The sequence below is a fragment of the Schistocerca cancellata genome, chromosome 5 (assembly GCF_023864275.1).
Source record: "Schistocerca cancellata isolate TAMUIC-IGC-003103 chromosome 5, iqSchCanc2.1, whole genome shotgun sequence".
Classification (NCBI taxonomy): Eukaryota; Metazoa; Arthropoda; class Insecta; order Orthoptera; family Acrididae; genus Schistocerca; species Schistocerca cancellata.
This window is the reverse complement of record NC_064630.1, coordinates 39,976,493-39,991,541: the sequence shown is the minus strand read 5'-3', so window position 1 is coordinate 39,991,541 and position 15,049 is coordinate 39,976,493. Positions and strand designations below refer to the sequence as shown.

Here is a 15,049-nt window from a genome sequence, read left to right as displayed (position 1 = left end):
CTGAGAAGCAGATGATGAAGCAGCATGTAAGAAAGCAGTTGAATACAGCCGCAAAGAAGAGCCACAGTAGCATTAATATTAGAAATGTGTTACAACCTTCCTGTGAAATCCTTGTAGGCCTCTTCTTAGGCTTCAGCCTCAGCTCCAAGGACTCTTCTTCAAAGGATGTTCCTGCTGGAGTAGGCTGCCTCTTTTGAAAACCAATGCTGAACTCTTCTTCAACATTTTCAATGGAGTATGACATTTTGCGAGAATCATCTTTCTTGCGTAAGGAAATCTGAAAACTTTCTTCAATGTCTTCTCTCTCCCTATGTGGTTTTGTTAGTACCACTGTCTCCTCTTCTTCTGCTTCCTGAACTGTATAACTTGGCTTGCGTTTCAAATCAAAACTGACACCTTCAGCTTCAGGAGACTCTAAAACTTCTATAATTTCAGGTGACTTCTGATCTTCTATCTCTTTGACAATTCGAATAGTTTGCTCACCAGCTTCTTCTGCATAGGTAGGACGCCGTTGTTTCTTTAACCTGACTTTACTAGACATTGAGATATCCTCTTCTTCATAAGTATGTAGCTGAATCTTGAATTCTTGTTCAATTTCTTCTTTTGTTTTAGTGATTCTAGGCTGAATTGTAACTGTTTCAACGTCAGTAACTTCAGTTACTTCAGGTAATGATGGTTGTCTTGGCCGCATTGGTTTTAAAGTGATTTCTTCCTCACCTAACTCCTCTACTGACAACTTCCTCTGTGGAGCCTTCTTCTTAACAGTGAATTCTGCCACACTGTCCTCAGGTGTCTTTGGTGCCAACTTCTTAATTGTTATTTCTTCTCGTACATCCTCATCATGTGGTTCTGCAGCTTTCTTTTCCACTACCTTCTTTATGGTGAGTTTCTCACTCACTTCTTCTACAGACGGTTTCCTTGGTTTCTTCTTCTTTATTGTTACTTCTTCACTTACATCATCCTTGGGTTTTTCTGGTTCCTTCCTTTTAATTGTCACTTCCTCAGAAACCTCTTCCACTTTCACCTCTTTAGGCTTCTTTTTCTTTATAACCACCTCTTCTGTGACTTCCCCTTCTTCTTTTGGCTCCACTGGTACCATCTTCTTTAGAGTGACTTCCTCACTCACTTCTTCTACAGAAGGTTTCCTTGGTTTCTTCTTCTTTATTGTTACTTCTTCACTTACCTCATCCTTGGGTTTTTCTGGTTCCTTCCTTTTAATTGTCACTTCCTCAGAAACATCATCCACTTTCACCTCCTTAGGCTTCTTTTTCTTTATAACTACCTCTTCTGTGACTTCCTCTTCTTCTTTGGGCTCCACTGGTACCACCTTCTTTAGAGTGACTTCCTCACTCACTTCTTCTACAGAAGGTTTCCTTGGTTTCTTCTTCTTTATTGTTATTTCTTCACTTACATCATCCTTGGGTTTCTCTGGTTCCTTCTTTTCAATTTTCACTTCCTCAGTCACCTCTTCTACTTTCACCTCCTTAGGCTTCCTTTTCTTTATAACTACCTCTTCTGTGACTTCCTCTTCTTGTTTTGGCTCCAATGGTACCACCTTTTTTAGAGTGACTTCTTCAGCAACTTCTTCTACAGAAGGTTTCCTTGGTTTCTTCTTCTTTATTGTTATTTCTTCACTTACATCATCCTTGGGTTTCTCTGGTTCCTTCTTTTCAATTTTCACTTCCTCAGTCACCTCTTCTACTTTCACCTCCTTAGGCTTCCTTTTCTTTATAACTACCTCTTCTGTGACTTCCTCTTCTTGTTTTGGCTCCACTGGTACCACCTTTTTTAGAGTGACTTCTTCAGCAACTTCTTCTACAGAAGGTTTCCTTGGTTTCTTCTTCTTTATTGTTATTTCTTCACTTACATCATCCTTGGGTTTCTCTGGTTCCTTCTTTCTAATTTTCACTTCTTCAGTCACCTCTTCTACTTTCACCTCTTTAGGCTTCTTTTTCTTTATCACTACCTGTTCCGTGACTTCCTCTTCCTCCTTTGGCTCCACTGGTACCACCTTCTTGAGAGTGACTTCCTCAGTCACTTCTTCTACAGAAGGTTTCCTTGGTTTCTTCTTCTTTATTGTTACTTCTTCACTTACCTCATCCTTGGGTTTTTCTGGTTCCTTCCTTTTAATTGTCACTTCCTCAGAAACATCTTCCACTTTCACCTCCTTAGGCTTCTTTTTCTTTATAACTACCTCTTCTGTGACTTCCTCTTCTTCTTTGGGCTCCACTGGTACCACCTTCTTTAGAGTGACTTCCTCACTCACTTCTTCTACAGAAGGTTTCCTTGGTTTCTTCTTCTTTATTGTTATTTCTTCACTTACATCATCCTTGGGTTTCTCTGGTTCCTTCTTTTCAATTTTCACTTCCTCAGTCACCTCTTCTACTTTCACCTCCTTAGGCTTCCTTTTCTTTATAACTACCTCTTCTGTGACTTCCTCTTCTTGTTTTGGCTCCACTGGTACCACCTTTTTTAGAGTGACTTCTTCAGCAACTTCTTCTACAGAAGGTTTCCTTGGTTTCTTCTTCTTTATTGTTATTTCTTCACTTACATCATCCTTGGGTTTCTCTGGTTCCTTCTTTCTAATTTTCACTTCTTCAGTCACCTCTTCTACTTTCACCTCTTTAGGCTTCTTTTTCTTTATCACTACCTGTTCCGTGACTTCCTCTTCCTCCTTTGGCTCCACTGGTACCACCTTCTTGAGAGTGACTTCCTCAGTCACTTCTTCTACAGAAGGTTTCCTTGGTTTCTTCTTCTTTATTGTTATTTCTTCACTTACCTCTTCCTTGGGTTTCTCTGGTTCCTTCTTTTCAATTTTCACTTCCTCAGTAACTTCTTCTACTTTCACCTCCTTAGGTTTCTTTTTCTTTACAACTACTTCCTCTGTGGCTTCCTCCTCCTCTTTCGGCTCCACTGGTACCACCTTCTTGAGAGTGACTTCCTCAGTCACTTCTTCTACAGAAGGTTTCCTTGGTTTCTTCTTCTTTATTGTTATTTCTTCACTTACCTCTTCCTTGGGTTTCTCTGGTTCCTTCTGTTCAATTATCAATTCCTCAGGAACCTCTTCTGCTTTCACCTCTTTAGGCTTCTTTTTCTTTACAACTACCTCCTCTGTGACTTCCTCCTCTTTTGGCTCCACTGGTACCTCCTTCTTTAGAGTGACTTCCTCTCTCACTTCTTCTACAGAAGGTTTCTTTGGTTTCTTCTTCGTTATTGTCACTTCTTTAATTTCTTCAACCTCAGGTTTCTCTGGCTCCTCTTTCTCGACTATTACCTTTTCAGTATCCTCCCTTTCTGGCTCTTTGGGTTTTATCTTCATTACGTATTCTTCTTCTGGCACTTCTTTGGTTTCTTTTGGTTTCTCATCCAGTATTGGTTCATCCTGCTGAGGTGCTTCTTTGGATTCATCTTTCAGAACATCTTCCACACGCTTAGGTGGTTTTGTTTTCTTTACCTTTGTTTTCTTTATTGTCCTCTCTGGTGATTCAGGTTTTACATGTTCAGTAGGTAATACCTCTTCTTCTTCATAAGGTTTCTCTTTGTCATCAAGTTTAAGGCTGTGCTTCTTAGCAATTTCAGAATCTTCTTCTGGTTTCTCTTTTACAAAAGGTTTCAAGGTAATACTATCTGGCTCCTCTGGTTCAGGCTCTCCCATTTTCTTTTTCAGTTTGATATCCTTCTCCTCTTCAGGGTAAGGTTTCTTAGGAGGCTGTTTTTCTAATGGTATTTTTACTGTCTCTGGTTCAGGTTTTGCAGAGTCTTTTTTGGGCTTTTTAACTTTTTGCTTTTCAGGAGTCCTTCTCTCTTTCTTTTCTGGCTCTTCTTTTACATACTTTTCCAGATCTATGTCAGTTCCTTCTATGTCACTAGGTTTAAAGGGAGCTAAAGTAATTTCCTTCTCTTTTGGTGTGCTCTTTGTATCCTTTTCATCAGTCTCATCCTTCTTAGGCTTCTTAATTTCAGTTATTTCTTCCACTAGTGGCTTCTCAGGAGCTTTCTTAAGCTTTATTTCCTCTTGTTCTGGTTCTTTTGTTTCTGGGATTTTTCCTTTTCCCACAACCAGCTTTGGTTCTTCTGGTTTCTCAGTATCTGCAGCCTTGGGGAGTCTTTCCCATGTACTCTTCTCATCTTCCACAGGAATATCAGTACTGTCTTTCTGATCAACATCAAAAGACTCTAATTCCTCTGTGTCTGGTTTTTCTCTGCCGGGCAACTTTATTTTCTTCACTTTTCTCTTGAGGACTTTCAGAGCTTCTTGTGTATTTCTTGATAGTATCCCCTTGTCACACCTTGCATTTATTATTGTTATAAGAGGGGTATTTTCCTTTGGAGGGTAGTCTATAATCTTTATGTTGCTCTTCAATAATACTTTTGGAACCTCTACAGCCTTAATCTCCCTCTTTTGAACACTTGCTTTCCTCAGCTTCACCTGTGTGAAAAGAGGAACTTCCTCTTTTGGCATCACATCAGTTATCTTCAGTTTGGTAGGTTTAACTTCTTTCCTTTCGAGTTTCAACACTTCTACTTTTTCAGGAAGATGTTTCTTTTCCTTTGGTTTTTTAGGCACAGGCTTCTCTTCCTGTGGGATTTCCACCACTTTTTCTTCTTCTTCTGGCACTTTTTCTTCTGGAATCTTTGAAACTGGCTTGACCTTCTTCTTCTTGGTAATTAATTTCTTAACTGGTGTCTCAACAATACTTACAGAGTCTTCAGTTCCCTCAACAGCTTCTGCTTTCTCTTTTTCAACATCCAATGGACTAATGTCACCTGTACTTACTGTATCTACTACTTCAGTGACCTCAATTCCTTCATGCACATCCTTTACTTCCTCAGGTTTTAGAGTGTCAGGCTTTTCCTGAGTCAGCACTTCAGTTGTCATATCTTCAGTCACACTTTCATCAGCGTACTTTGGCTTCTCAGGAGCTCTTTTCTTCTTCAAGACTTTTCTTGTTGTTGGTTGCTTCTTGACATCTTCATCAGCAAAAGACACCAATGGCTTCTCAGTGACTGCATACTCTTGTGAAATTTCTTCTGCATGTTCAGGTGTTGGTTTCTCTTCTTCAGGAATAGCCTCAACGTTTTCTGGTGCATGAATTTCAACTTCCCTCCTTGGTAATGTAGGAGCTTCTTTAACTTCAGATATTGAAACATCTGCCTTCTTATGATCACTAATTTCCACAAGTTTAGCTTGCACTGTTGTGATTTTCTCCTCAGGAAGTGCCTCTTCTAAGATTCCAGGTTGTGAATGTTCCACTAAAAGAAGCTGTCTTTCCACTGGTATTATTGGGCTTACCTGTTCCATCCTAGGCAGAGCTGGTACAGTAATGTCACCTGTAAATAGTGCAGTTTGCATATCAGTAATTTGCACACTTTCACTTTCAGAAACTGTTACTGTAGGTTGTTCTTGTGGTACTGTGAAGTTAGCAAGTTCTTCCTCCTTTGTGTTTTTGATTACTTCTGTAATTATAAGTGCCTCCTGTCGTTTCTGGACGACTTTCGGCACCTGTGTCAAATACTGTGTTTCTTGAGGTGGCTCTGTGGTAGCAACCTGTTCCGTGGTAACTTCTTGTATTTGTAATGTATCCTGTGTTGAAAGTTTTCTTTGAGCTGATTCAGGTTTTGGCACTTTCTGTACCCTTGTATCAACAGCCACTGTCTGAGTTGGTTGTATCTCTGTCACAAATACAGATTCTGTAGTGGGTAGCAGTGCTGTAACTGCTTCTTTGTCCTGTGTCTCTGTATACCTCAATTCTGATGGTATTTCTAAAGATGTTATTTCATTTACAGTTACAGAGTCAGACAATGGAATGTTTCTGATAGCATGTTCAGTGTCAGGTACTGCAGGTGACATGAAAATATCTTCCTTGTGTTGCAGTTCAGGAAGTGTTACAGAAAGTGTTTCCTGTGGTAAGATGGTTGTCTGGGCTGTTTCAGTTAATTGTTTCACATGTTCAAAGTCTGTATGTGTTTCAAATGTGCCAGTTTCAGTTACAGTTAAAGGTCCTTGTTGTAGAAATGATGGTGTGGCATGCAATACTTCAGGTATACTGGATACGAGGGGTTCCTCTGTTTCATGTGTAGGAATTTCCAATATAGCCACAGATTTTTGGCTCATTACCTTAAGTGTCGCTTCTTCCTTTAAAACCTGAGGTGACTCAGGCAAATGTGCAGGAACTACCTCAACATAAGGTTCCTGTATAGATACAGTATCTTTTTCTCCTATACTTACTAAAGCCTCCTGCGGCAATGGTTTTTTATCTGCTACTCGTTGTTCAGTTAACTCTAAGGACATGGTATCACTCACAGAAACAGAATCTTTAAGTGCCATAGTTACTTGTGATTTACCTGTCTCGTATGATGGAGTAACAATGTCAGTCACTTTCCCCAGAACAGATGATTCGACATTTGCAAAATGTAGATGTGAGTCTTCTGGTTGGCCTTTCTCATCTTCTGCTAATCTTGATTCCTCAGGTGCAGGAAAATTATCTTTAACTGCTTCTTCCTGCAACGACTTTTCAACCTCCTCTGGAACCAATTTCTTCTTCTTGACAATTCGTTTCACTTTCTTTTCTTTTGTTGCTTCCACTTGTTCCACATCTTCAGCCTCCTTGACTGTTTCAGGAATTTCCTCTGCCTTTTGCTCCTCTGGCTTCTCCAGTACTGGCAATGATTCTTCTCCTTTACTCTCATCTGAAGGTTTCTCTTCTTCACTTGGAGCTGACTTCTTCTTTCTGATTATGTGTTTCACCTTCTTCTCTTTAACTTCCATTTCTTCAGTAGTAACATGTTCCTTCTCATCCTCAGGTACCTCTTTGACCACAACCTCCAGCTTTTCCACCTCTTCTTTCTTTTCTTCTTGAACCTCTTCTTCTGGTTTCACTTCTTTCTCTGGCTTCACCTTTTGTACCTTCACTTTCTTTCTGACAACCTTTTGTTCTGGCACATCATCCGCAGCCACTTTGTCAGGCTTCTCTTCCTCAGAAACCTTTGGTTGCTCATCTACTGCAGTTAAAGCCTCTCTCACTGATTCAGGAACTGTCACTGCACCAGGCTGGTCTTCTTTGGGGGAAACTATTTCCTGTGTCTCAGCCTCAGGAACATCTGGTAAAGGCTTCTCTGCGTCTTCCTGTGGTGCCTCCGGTTTCCGAACCTTCTTCACTATTTTCTTCTTCCTTTTTCCCTCTGGCAGTTGGTCCTTCTCTACCTCTTCCTCCTCTGTGGGTCTGTCTACTCCTTTGGGTTTCCCTTCCTCTTTTTCTGGCTGCTCTGATTTATCTTCTGGTTTCTCTTTTCTGAATGGTTTGACAGTAATCCCCTCGGGTTCTTCTGGGGTGGGTTCACCCATTTTCTTCCTTAGCTTGATCTCCTTGTCATCGTCTGGCTGAGGTTTCTTAGGAATTTCCTTCTCCAGTGGAATCTGAATGGTCTCTGGCTCTGGTTTTGGTTTCTTTGCCTTAGGTCCCTTTTTCACCTCAGGTTTGGAAGTCTCTTCGTCTGATTTCTCTGGGCTCTCCCTCTCATATTGCTCTAAGTCTGTATCATGCTTTTCTATGTCCTTGCCCTCAAAAGGCGCCAATGGTTTTTTCTCAGATTCCTTAGGCTTCTTTATCTTTTGTTCATCCCCATCTTTTTTCGATGGCTTGATCTTCTGTTCCTCTTCACCAGGTGTTGGTTTTTCAGGAATCTTTTTCAACTTGATGTCCTCTGGGACAGGAGTTTCCTGCTCTGGGACTTTTCCTTTCCCAATATCAAGCTTCTGTGTTTCCTGTTGCTCAGGTGCAGGTTTCTTTGGCAAGCTCTGCCATGTCGGCTGATCAACTTTCTCTGTAGGTTCTGGTTTTTCTGTGTCATCTGCAGGGAATTTCTCAGGTTCCTCCAACTCAGTTGCTTCCTTATCCTTGATTCGTACTTTTTTTACTTTCCTCTTTTGCACTTTCAGTGCTTCCTGATAGTTCCGTGACAGAATACCCTTGTCAAAGTACACCTCAAGAATTGTTATGACTGGCTTCTGTTCAGCTGGTGGATAATCAATGAACTTAATGTTACTCTTAAGCAAGACTTTGGGAATTGTTACACCCTTTATTTCTCGTTTCTTGACAGGTGTCACTTTCTTCAATTTTATCTGTGCAAATAGTGGAATGTCTTCTTTGACATCAATCACCATCAGCTGAGTAGCTTTAATTTCTTTCCTCTCAATTTTCATCATTTGTAGTGCAGTGACTTTCTTCTTCTTGACAGGTTTGTCTTCTGTGGGTTTTCTAGGAGCTACATCCTCTTCTGGCTTGTCTTCTGTTGGTTTCTCCTCTTCCTTTGGAATGCCTTTCTTTGTTTTGGACACAATTCTCTTCACCCTCCTTCCCTTAGAGTCCTCAGGTACTGTTTTAGTATCCTCTTCAACATCAGGCTTTTCTTCGGGCAGTTCTTCCTCAGATTTTTCTAAGGATGGCGTAATTGTTTCTTCTTTCTCCACACCTATTGGCTTTTCATCTCCTTCTGGAACAGTTTTCTTTTTCTTTTTGACTATTCGTTTTACTTTTTTGTGTTCAGTTTCATCAACAGTTTCAGGAACCTCATCTTTAGCTACTGGCACACTGTCAGTTTTCTCTTCTGTATCTGCCTTTCCTTCAGCAGGTCTCTCTGGTAATGGCAAGGTATCTTCAATCATTTCTTCCTCTACAGGTTTTTCTGCCTCTTCTGGTACCACCTTCTTTTTCCTGACTATGCGCTTAACCTTCTTTTCTTTTGTTGTTTCCACTTGTTCCACATCTTCAGCCTCCTTGACTGTTTCAGGAATTTCCTCTGCCTTTTGCTCCTCTGGCTTCTCCAGTACTGGCAATGATTCTTCTCCTTTACTCTCATCTGAAGGTTTCTCTTCTTCACTTGGAGCTGACTTCTTCTTTCTGATTATGTGTTTTACCTTCTTCTCTTTAACTTCCATTTCTTCAGTAGTAACATGTTCCTTCTCATCCTCAGGTACCTCTTTCACCACAACCTCCAGCTTTTCCACCTCTTCTTTCTTTTCTTCTTGAACCTCTTCTTCTGGTTTCACTTCTTTCTCTGGCTTCACCTTTTGTACCTTCACTTTCTTTCTGACAACCTTTTGTTCTGGCACATCATCCGCAGCCACTTTGTCAGGCTTCTCTTCTTCAGAAACCTTTGGTTGTTCGTCTACTGCTGTTAAAGGCTCACTTACTGATTCAGGAACTGTCACTGTACTAGGCTGGTCTTCTTTGGTGGAAACTATTTCCTGTGTCTCAGCATCAGGAACATCTGTTACAGGCTTCTCTGCGTCTTCCTGTGGTGCCTCCGGTTTCCGAACCTTCTTCACTATTTTCTTCTTCTTTTTTCCCTCTGGCAGTTGGTCCTTCTCTACCTCTTCCTCCTCTGTGGGTCTGTCTATTCCTTTCGGTTTCCCTTCCTCTTTTTCTGGCTGCTCTGATTTATCTTCTGGTTTCTCTTTTCTGAATGGTTTGAGAGTAATCCCCTCGGGTTCTTCTGGGGTGGGTTCACCCATTTTCTTCCTTAGCTTGATTTCCTTGTCATCGTCTGGTTGCGGTTTCTTAGGAATTCCCTTCTCCAGTGGAATCTGAATGGTCTCTGGCTCTGGTTTTGGTTTCTTTGCCTTAGGTCTCTTTTTCACCTCAGGTTTGCGAGTCTCTTCATCTGATTTCTCTGGGCTCTCCCTCTCATATTGCTCTAAGTCTGTATCATGCTTTTCTATGTCCTTCCCCTCAAAAGGAGCCAATGGTTCTTTTTCAGTTTCCTTAGGCTTCTTCATCTTTTGTTCATCCCCATCTTTTTTCGATGGCTTGATCTTCTGTTCCTCTTCACCAGGTGTTGGTTTTTCAGGAATCTTTTTCAACTTGATGTCCTCTGGGACAGGAGTTTCCTGCTCTGGGACTTTTCCTTTCCCAATATCAAGCTTCTGTGTTTCCTGTTGCTCAGGTGCAGGTTTCTTTGGCAAGCTCTGCCATGCTGGCTGATCAACTTTCTCTGTAGGTTCTGGTTTTTCTGTGTCATCTGCTGGGAACTTCTCAGGTTCCTCCAACTCAGTTGCTTCCTTATCCTTGATTCGTACCTTTTTTACTTTTCTCTTTTGCACTTTCAGAGCTTCCTGATAGTTCCGTGAAAGAATACCCTTGTCAAAGTGCACCTCAAGAACTGTTATGACTGGCTTCTGTTCAGCTGGTGGATAATCAATGAACTTAATGTTACTCTTAAGCAAGACTTTGGGAATTGTTACACCCTTTATTTCTCGTTTCTTGACAGGTGTCACTTTCTTCAATTTTATCTGTGCAAATAGTGGAATGTCTTCTTTGACATCAATCACCTTCAGCTGAGTAGCTTTAATTTCTTTCCTCTCAATTTTCATCATTTGTAGTGCAGTGACTTTCTTCTTCTTGACAGGTTTGTCTTCTGTGGGTTTTCTAGGAGCTACATCCTCTTCTGGCTTGTCTTCTGTTGGTTTCTCCTCTTCCTTTGGAATGCCTTTCTTTGTTTTGGACACAATTCTCTTTACCCTCCTTCCCTTAGAGTCCTCAGGTACTGTTGTAGTATCCTCTTCAACATCAGGCTTTTCTTCAGGCAGTTCTTCCTCAGATTTTTCTAAAGATGGCGTAACAGTTTCTTCTTTCTCCACACCAATTGGCTTTTCATCTCCTTCTGGAACAGTTTTCTTTTTCTTTTTGACTATTCGTTTTACTTTTTTGTGTTCAGTTTCATCAACAGTTTCAGGAACCTCATCTTTAGCTACTGGCACACTGTCAGTTTTCTCTTCTGTATCTGCCTTTCCTTCAGCAGGTCTCTCTGGTAATGGCAAGGTATCTTCAATCATTTCTTCCTCTACAGGTTTTTCTGCCTCTTCTGGTACCACCTTCTTTTTCCTGACTATGCGCTTAACCTTCTTTTCTTTTGTTGCTTCCACTTGTTCCACATCTTCAGCCTCCTTGACTGTTTCAGGAATTTCCTCTGCCTTTTGCTCCTCTGGCTTCTCCAGTACTGGCAATGATTCTTCTCCTTTACTCTCATCTGAAGGTTTCTCTTCTTCACTTGGAGCTGACTTCTTCTTTCTGATTATGTGTTTCACCTTCTTCTCTTTAACTTCCATTTCTTCAGTAGTAACATGTTCCTTCTCATCCTCAGGTACCTCTTTGACCACAACCTCCAGCTTTTCCACCTCTTCTTTCTTTTCTTCTTGAACCTCTTCTTCTGGTTTCACTTCTTTCTCTGGCTTCACCTTTTGTACCTTCACTTTCTTTCTGACAACCTTTTGTTCTGGCACATCATCCGCAGCCACTTTGTCAGGCTTCTCTTCTTCAGAAACCTTTGGTTGTTCGTCTATTGCTGTTAAAGGCTCACTTACTGATTCAGGAACTGTCACTGCACTAGGCTGGTCTTCTTTGGGGGAAACTATTTCCTGTGTCTCAGCCTCAGGAACATCTGATACAGGCTTCTCCGCTTGTTCCTGTGGTGCCTCCGGTTTCCGAATCTTTTTCACTATTTTCTTCTTCCTTTTTCCCTCTGGTAGTTGGTCCTTTTCTACTTCTTGTTCCGGCACTTCATCTGCCGCCACTTTGTCAGGCTTCTTTTCCTCAGAAACCTTTGGTTGTTCGTCTACTACTGTTAAAGGCTCACTCACTGATTCAGGAACTGTCACTGCACTAGGCTGGTCTTCTTTGGGGGAAACTATTTCCTGTGTCTCAGCCTCAGGAACATCTGATACAGGCTTCTCTGCTTCTTCCTGTGGTGCCTCTGGTTTCTGAACCTTCTTCACTATTTTCTTCTTCTTTTTTCCCTCTGGCAGTTGGTCTTTTTCTACCTCTTCCTCCTCTGTGGATCTGTCTACTCCTTTGGGTTTCCCTTCCTCTTTCTCTGGCTGCTCTGATTTATCTTCTGGTTTCTCTTTCCTGAATGGTTTGAGAACAATCCCCTCAGGTTCATCTGGAGTGGGTTCACCCATTTTTTTCCTTAGCTTGATCTCCTTGTCATCATCTGGCTGAGGTTTCTTAGGAATTCCCTTCTCCAGTGGAATCTGAATGGTCTCTGGCTCTGGTTTTGGTTTCTTTGCCTTAGGTCTCTTTTTCGCCTCAGGTTTGGAAGTCTCTTCATCTGATTTCTCTGGGCTCTCCCTCTCATATTGCTCTAAGTCTGTATCATGCTTTTCTATGTCCTTGCCCTCAAAAGGCGCCAATGGTTCTTTCTCAGATTTCTTAGGCTTCTTCATCTTTTGTTCATCCCCATCTTTTTTCGATGGCTTGATCTTCTGTTCCTCTTCACCAGGTGTTGGTTTTTCAGGAATCTTTTTCAACTTGATGTCCTCTGGGACAGGAGTTTCCTGCTCTGGGACTTTTCCTTTCCCAATATCAAGCTTCTTTGTTTCTTGTTGTTCAGGTGTAGGTCTCTTTGGCAAGCTCTGCCATGTCGGCTGATCAACTTTCTCTGTAGGTTCTGGTTTTTCTGTGTCATCTGCTGGGAACTTCTCAGGTTCCTCCAACTCAGTTGCTTCCTTATCCTTGATTCGTACTTTTTTTACTTTCCTCTTTTGCACTTTCAGTGCTTCCTGATAGTTCCGTGACAGAATACCCTTGTCAAAGTGCACCTCAAGAACTGTTATGACTGGCTTCTGTTCAGCTGGTGGATAATCAATGAACTTAATGTTACTCTTAAGCAAGACTTTCGGAATTGTCACACCCTTTATTTCTCGTTTCTTGACAGGTGTCACTTTCTTCAGTTTTATCTGTGCAAATAGGGGAATGTCTTCTTTGACATCAATCACCTTCAGCTGAGTAGCTTTAATTTCTTTCCTCTCAATTTTCATCATTTGTAGAGCAGTAACTTTCTTCTTCTTGACAGGTTTGTCTTCTGTGGGTTTTCTAGGAGCTACATCCTCTTCTGGCTTGTCTTCTGTTGGTTTCTCCTCTTCCTTTGGAATGCCTTTCTTTGTTTTGGACACAATTCTCTTTACCCTTCTTCCCTTAGAGTCCTCTGGTACTGTTGTAGTATCCTCTTCAACATCAGGCTTTTCTTCGGGCAGTTCTTCCTCAGATTTTTCCAAGGATGGCATAATAGTTTCTTCTTTCTCCACACCAACTGGCTTTTCATCTTCTTCTGGAACAGTTTTCTTTTTCTTCTTGACAATTCGTTTCAGTTTCTTATGTTCAGTTTCATCAACAGTTTCAGGAACCTCATCTTTAGCTACTGGCACACTGTCAGTTTTCTCTTCTGTATCTGCCTTTCCTTCAGCAGGTTTCTCTGGTAATGGCAAGGTATCTTCAATCATTTCTTCCTCTACAGGTTTTTCTGCCTCTTCTGGTACCACCTTCTTTTTCCTGACTATGCGCTTAACCTTCTTTTCTTTTGTTGCTTCCACTTGTTCCACATCTTCAGCCTCCTTGACTGTTTCAGGAATTTCCTCTGCCTTTTGCTCCTCTGGCTTCTCCAGTACTGGCAATGGTTCTTCTTGTTTACTCTCATCTGAAGGTTTCTCCTTCTCAAGCACCATAGTCTTTTTCTTCCTGATAATGCGTTTCTTTTTTGTCTGGTCAGTCAATTCTTCCTCCTCGCCTTCAGAAATTTCTGACTTCTCCTCATCTTTGGGCTTTTCTGTCAGTGACACAGTTTCCTGCTTTGTACCTTCCACTGAAGGTTTCTCCTCTTCAGTTGGTGTAATCTTTTTCCTTCTGAGTATGCGTTTCACTTTCTTCTCTTTCGATGTTTCTTCTGTCTCTTCCTCCTCAGCTTTTTCAACCGTTATGACCCCTTCAGGAGTTTCATATAGCTTCTCATCTTCTGGTTTATCACATGGTGCTACAGGTTCATTTGGTGTAGCCTTCTTTCTTCTCAATATACGTTTCACTTTCTTCTCATCAGTTGTTTCTTCCATCTCTCTGTCCTCAGCTTTCTCAACCATCATGGTGCTCTCACAGATTTCATTTTCTTTCTCTTCTTCTGGCTTCTCATGTAGTGGTGCAGTTTCCTCTTTTATATCCTCTCCTAATGGTTTCTCCCCTTCTACCAGAGTAATCTTCTTCCTCTTGATAATACGTTTCATTTTCTTCTCTTTTCTTGTGTCTTCCATCGCTCCTTCAACAACCTTCTCACCCTCCCTGTCGTCCTCAGGATGCTTATCTGCCTTTTCCTCCTCAAGTTCTTCCAATATTGGCACAGTTTCTTCCCTTGTGTCATCTTCCGTTGCAGGTTTACTGTCCTCAATTGGGAACGTCGTCTTCTTTCTAATTATGGGTTTCACCATCTTTTCCTTAACTTCAATTTCATCAGTAGTGCCCTGTTCCTTGTCATGGTCTGGTAAGCTTTTCAGCTCTATAACTGGTGTCTCAAGTTTGTGGACTGTGTCTACATCCCCGGTGTCTTCATCAGCAGATTCTCTGTCCGCACTCTTTATAGTGTACTCACCTTGAAGGATCTCAGTTGTAGTTTCAATTACTTTTACCTCAGGCATATGGTCGGTCACTTGTGTAGCAGTGATGTGACGTGTCTGAGAGGCTGATGTATTGTCGTCCAGGACCTCTGAAATTTCAATGATTTTGTGATGTGAAATTGCAAGAGATTGTTGTACATATGGACTGTGGTTCTCTGGTTTGACCTCTAAGGAGGTAAAATCTATATGATTCAATTTTTAATGTCTAATATTTGGTGACACCATCTGTGTCAGTGCACTTGTGCAGTGTGTACATTTTATTATGTCGATTTCATACTGTGTGTTTGAAGTGTTTCTGAATTAGGTTCAGATGCTGTGCATGGTGTCAACATTTGTTACAAGCAATAAATCACTAGACTTTGTTGCCCTGCTGCTCTGAACAATCTCATTTGCTGTTTTGCAGCATTTAAAATGATTTGAATTGTCATAGGCACTTACCACACAATACAGTACTTACCGGAAGTAATTCTGCAGTGAGAGATGAATTATTGCTCATTTATGCATGTCTCCCTTACATGATTATTTATCTAATAAAATAATTATGACTCATTGTGAACTGAAATACTTTCAGAGTTCTTTACAGTGTTTGCTTAAAAATTATAATCAGAATTA

General features: G+C 41.2%; 1 protein-coding gene across 1 annotated transcript in view; it reads right to left on the bottom strand.

The window, feature by feature from the left end:
• The window catches only part of LOC126188355 (titin), a 516,411-nt gene that overhangs the window by 123,841 nt on the left and 377,521 nt on the right, over window positions 1-15,049 (bottom strand). Inside the window, exon 95 of the mRNA XM_049929953.1 lies at window positions 97-14,526. Within this exon, the coding sequence (XP_049785910.1) occupies window positions 97-14,526 (14,430 nt within the window). The remainder of the gene's footprint in view (window positions 1-96; window positions 14,527-15,049) is intronic.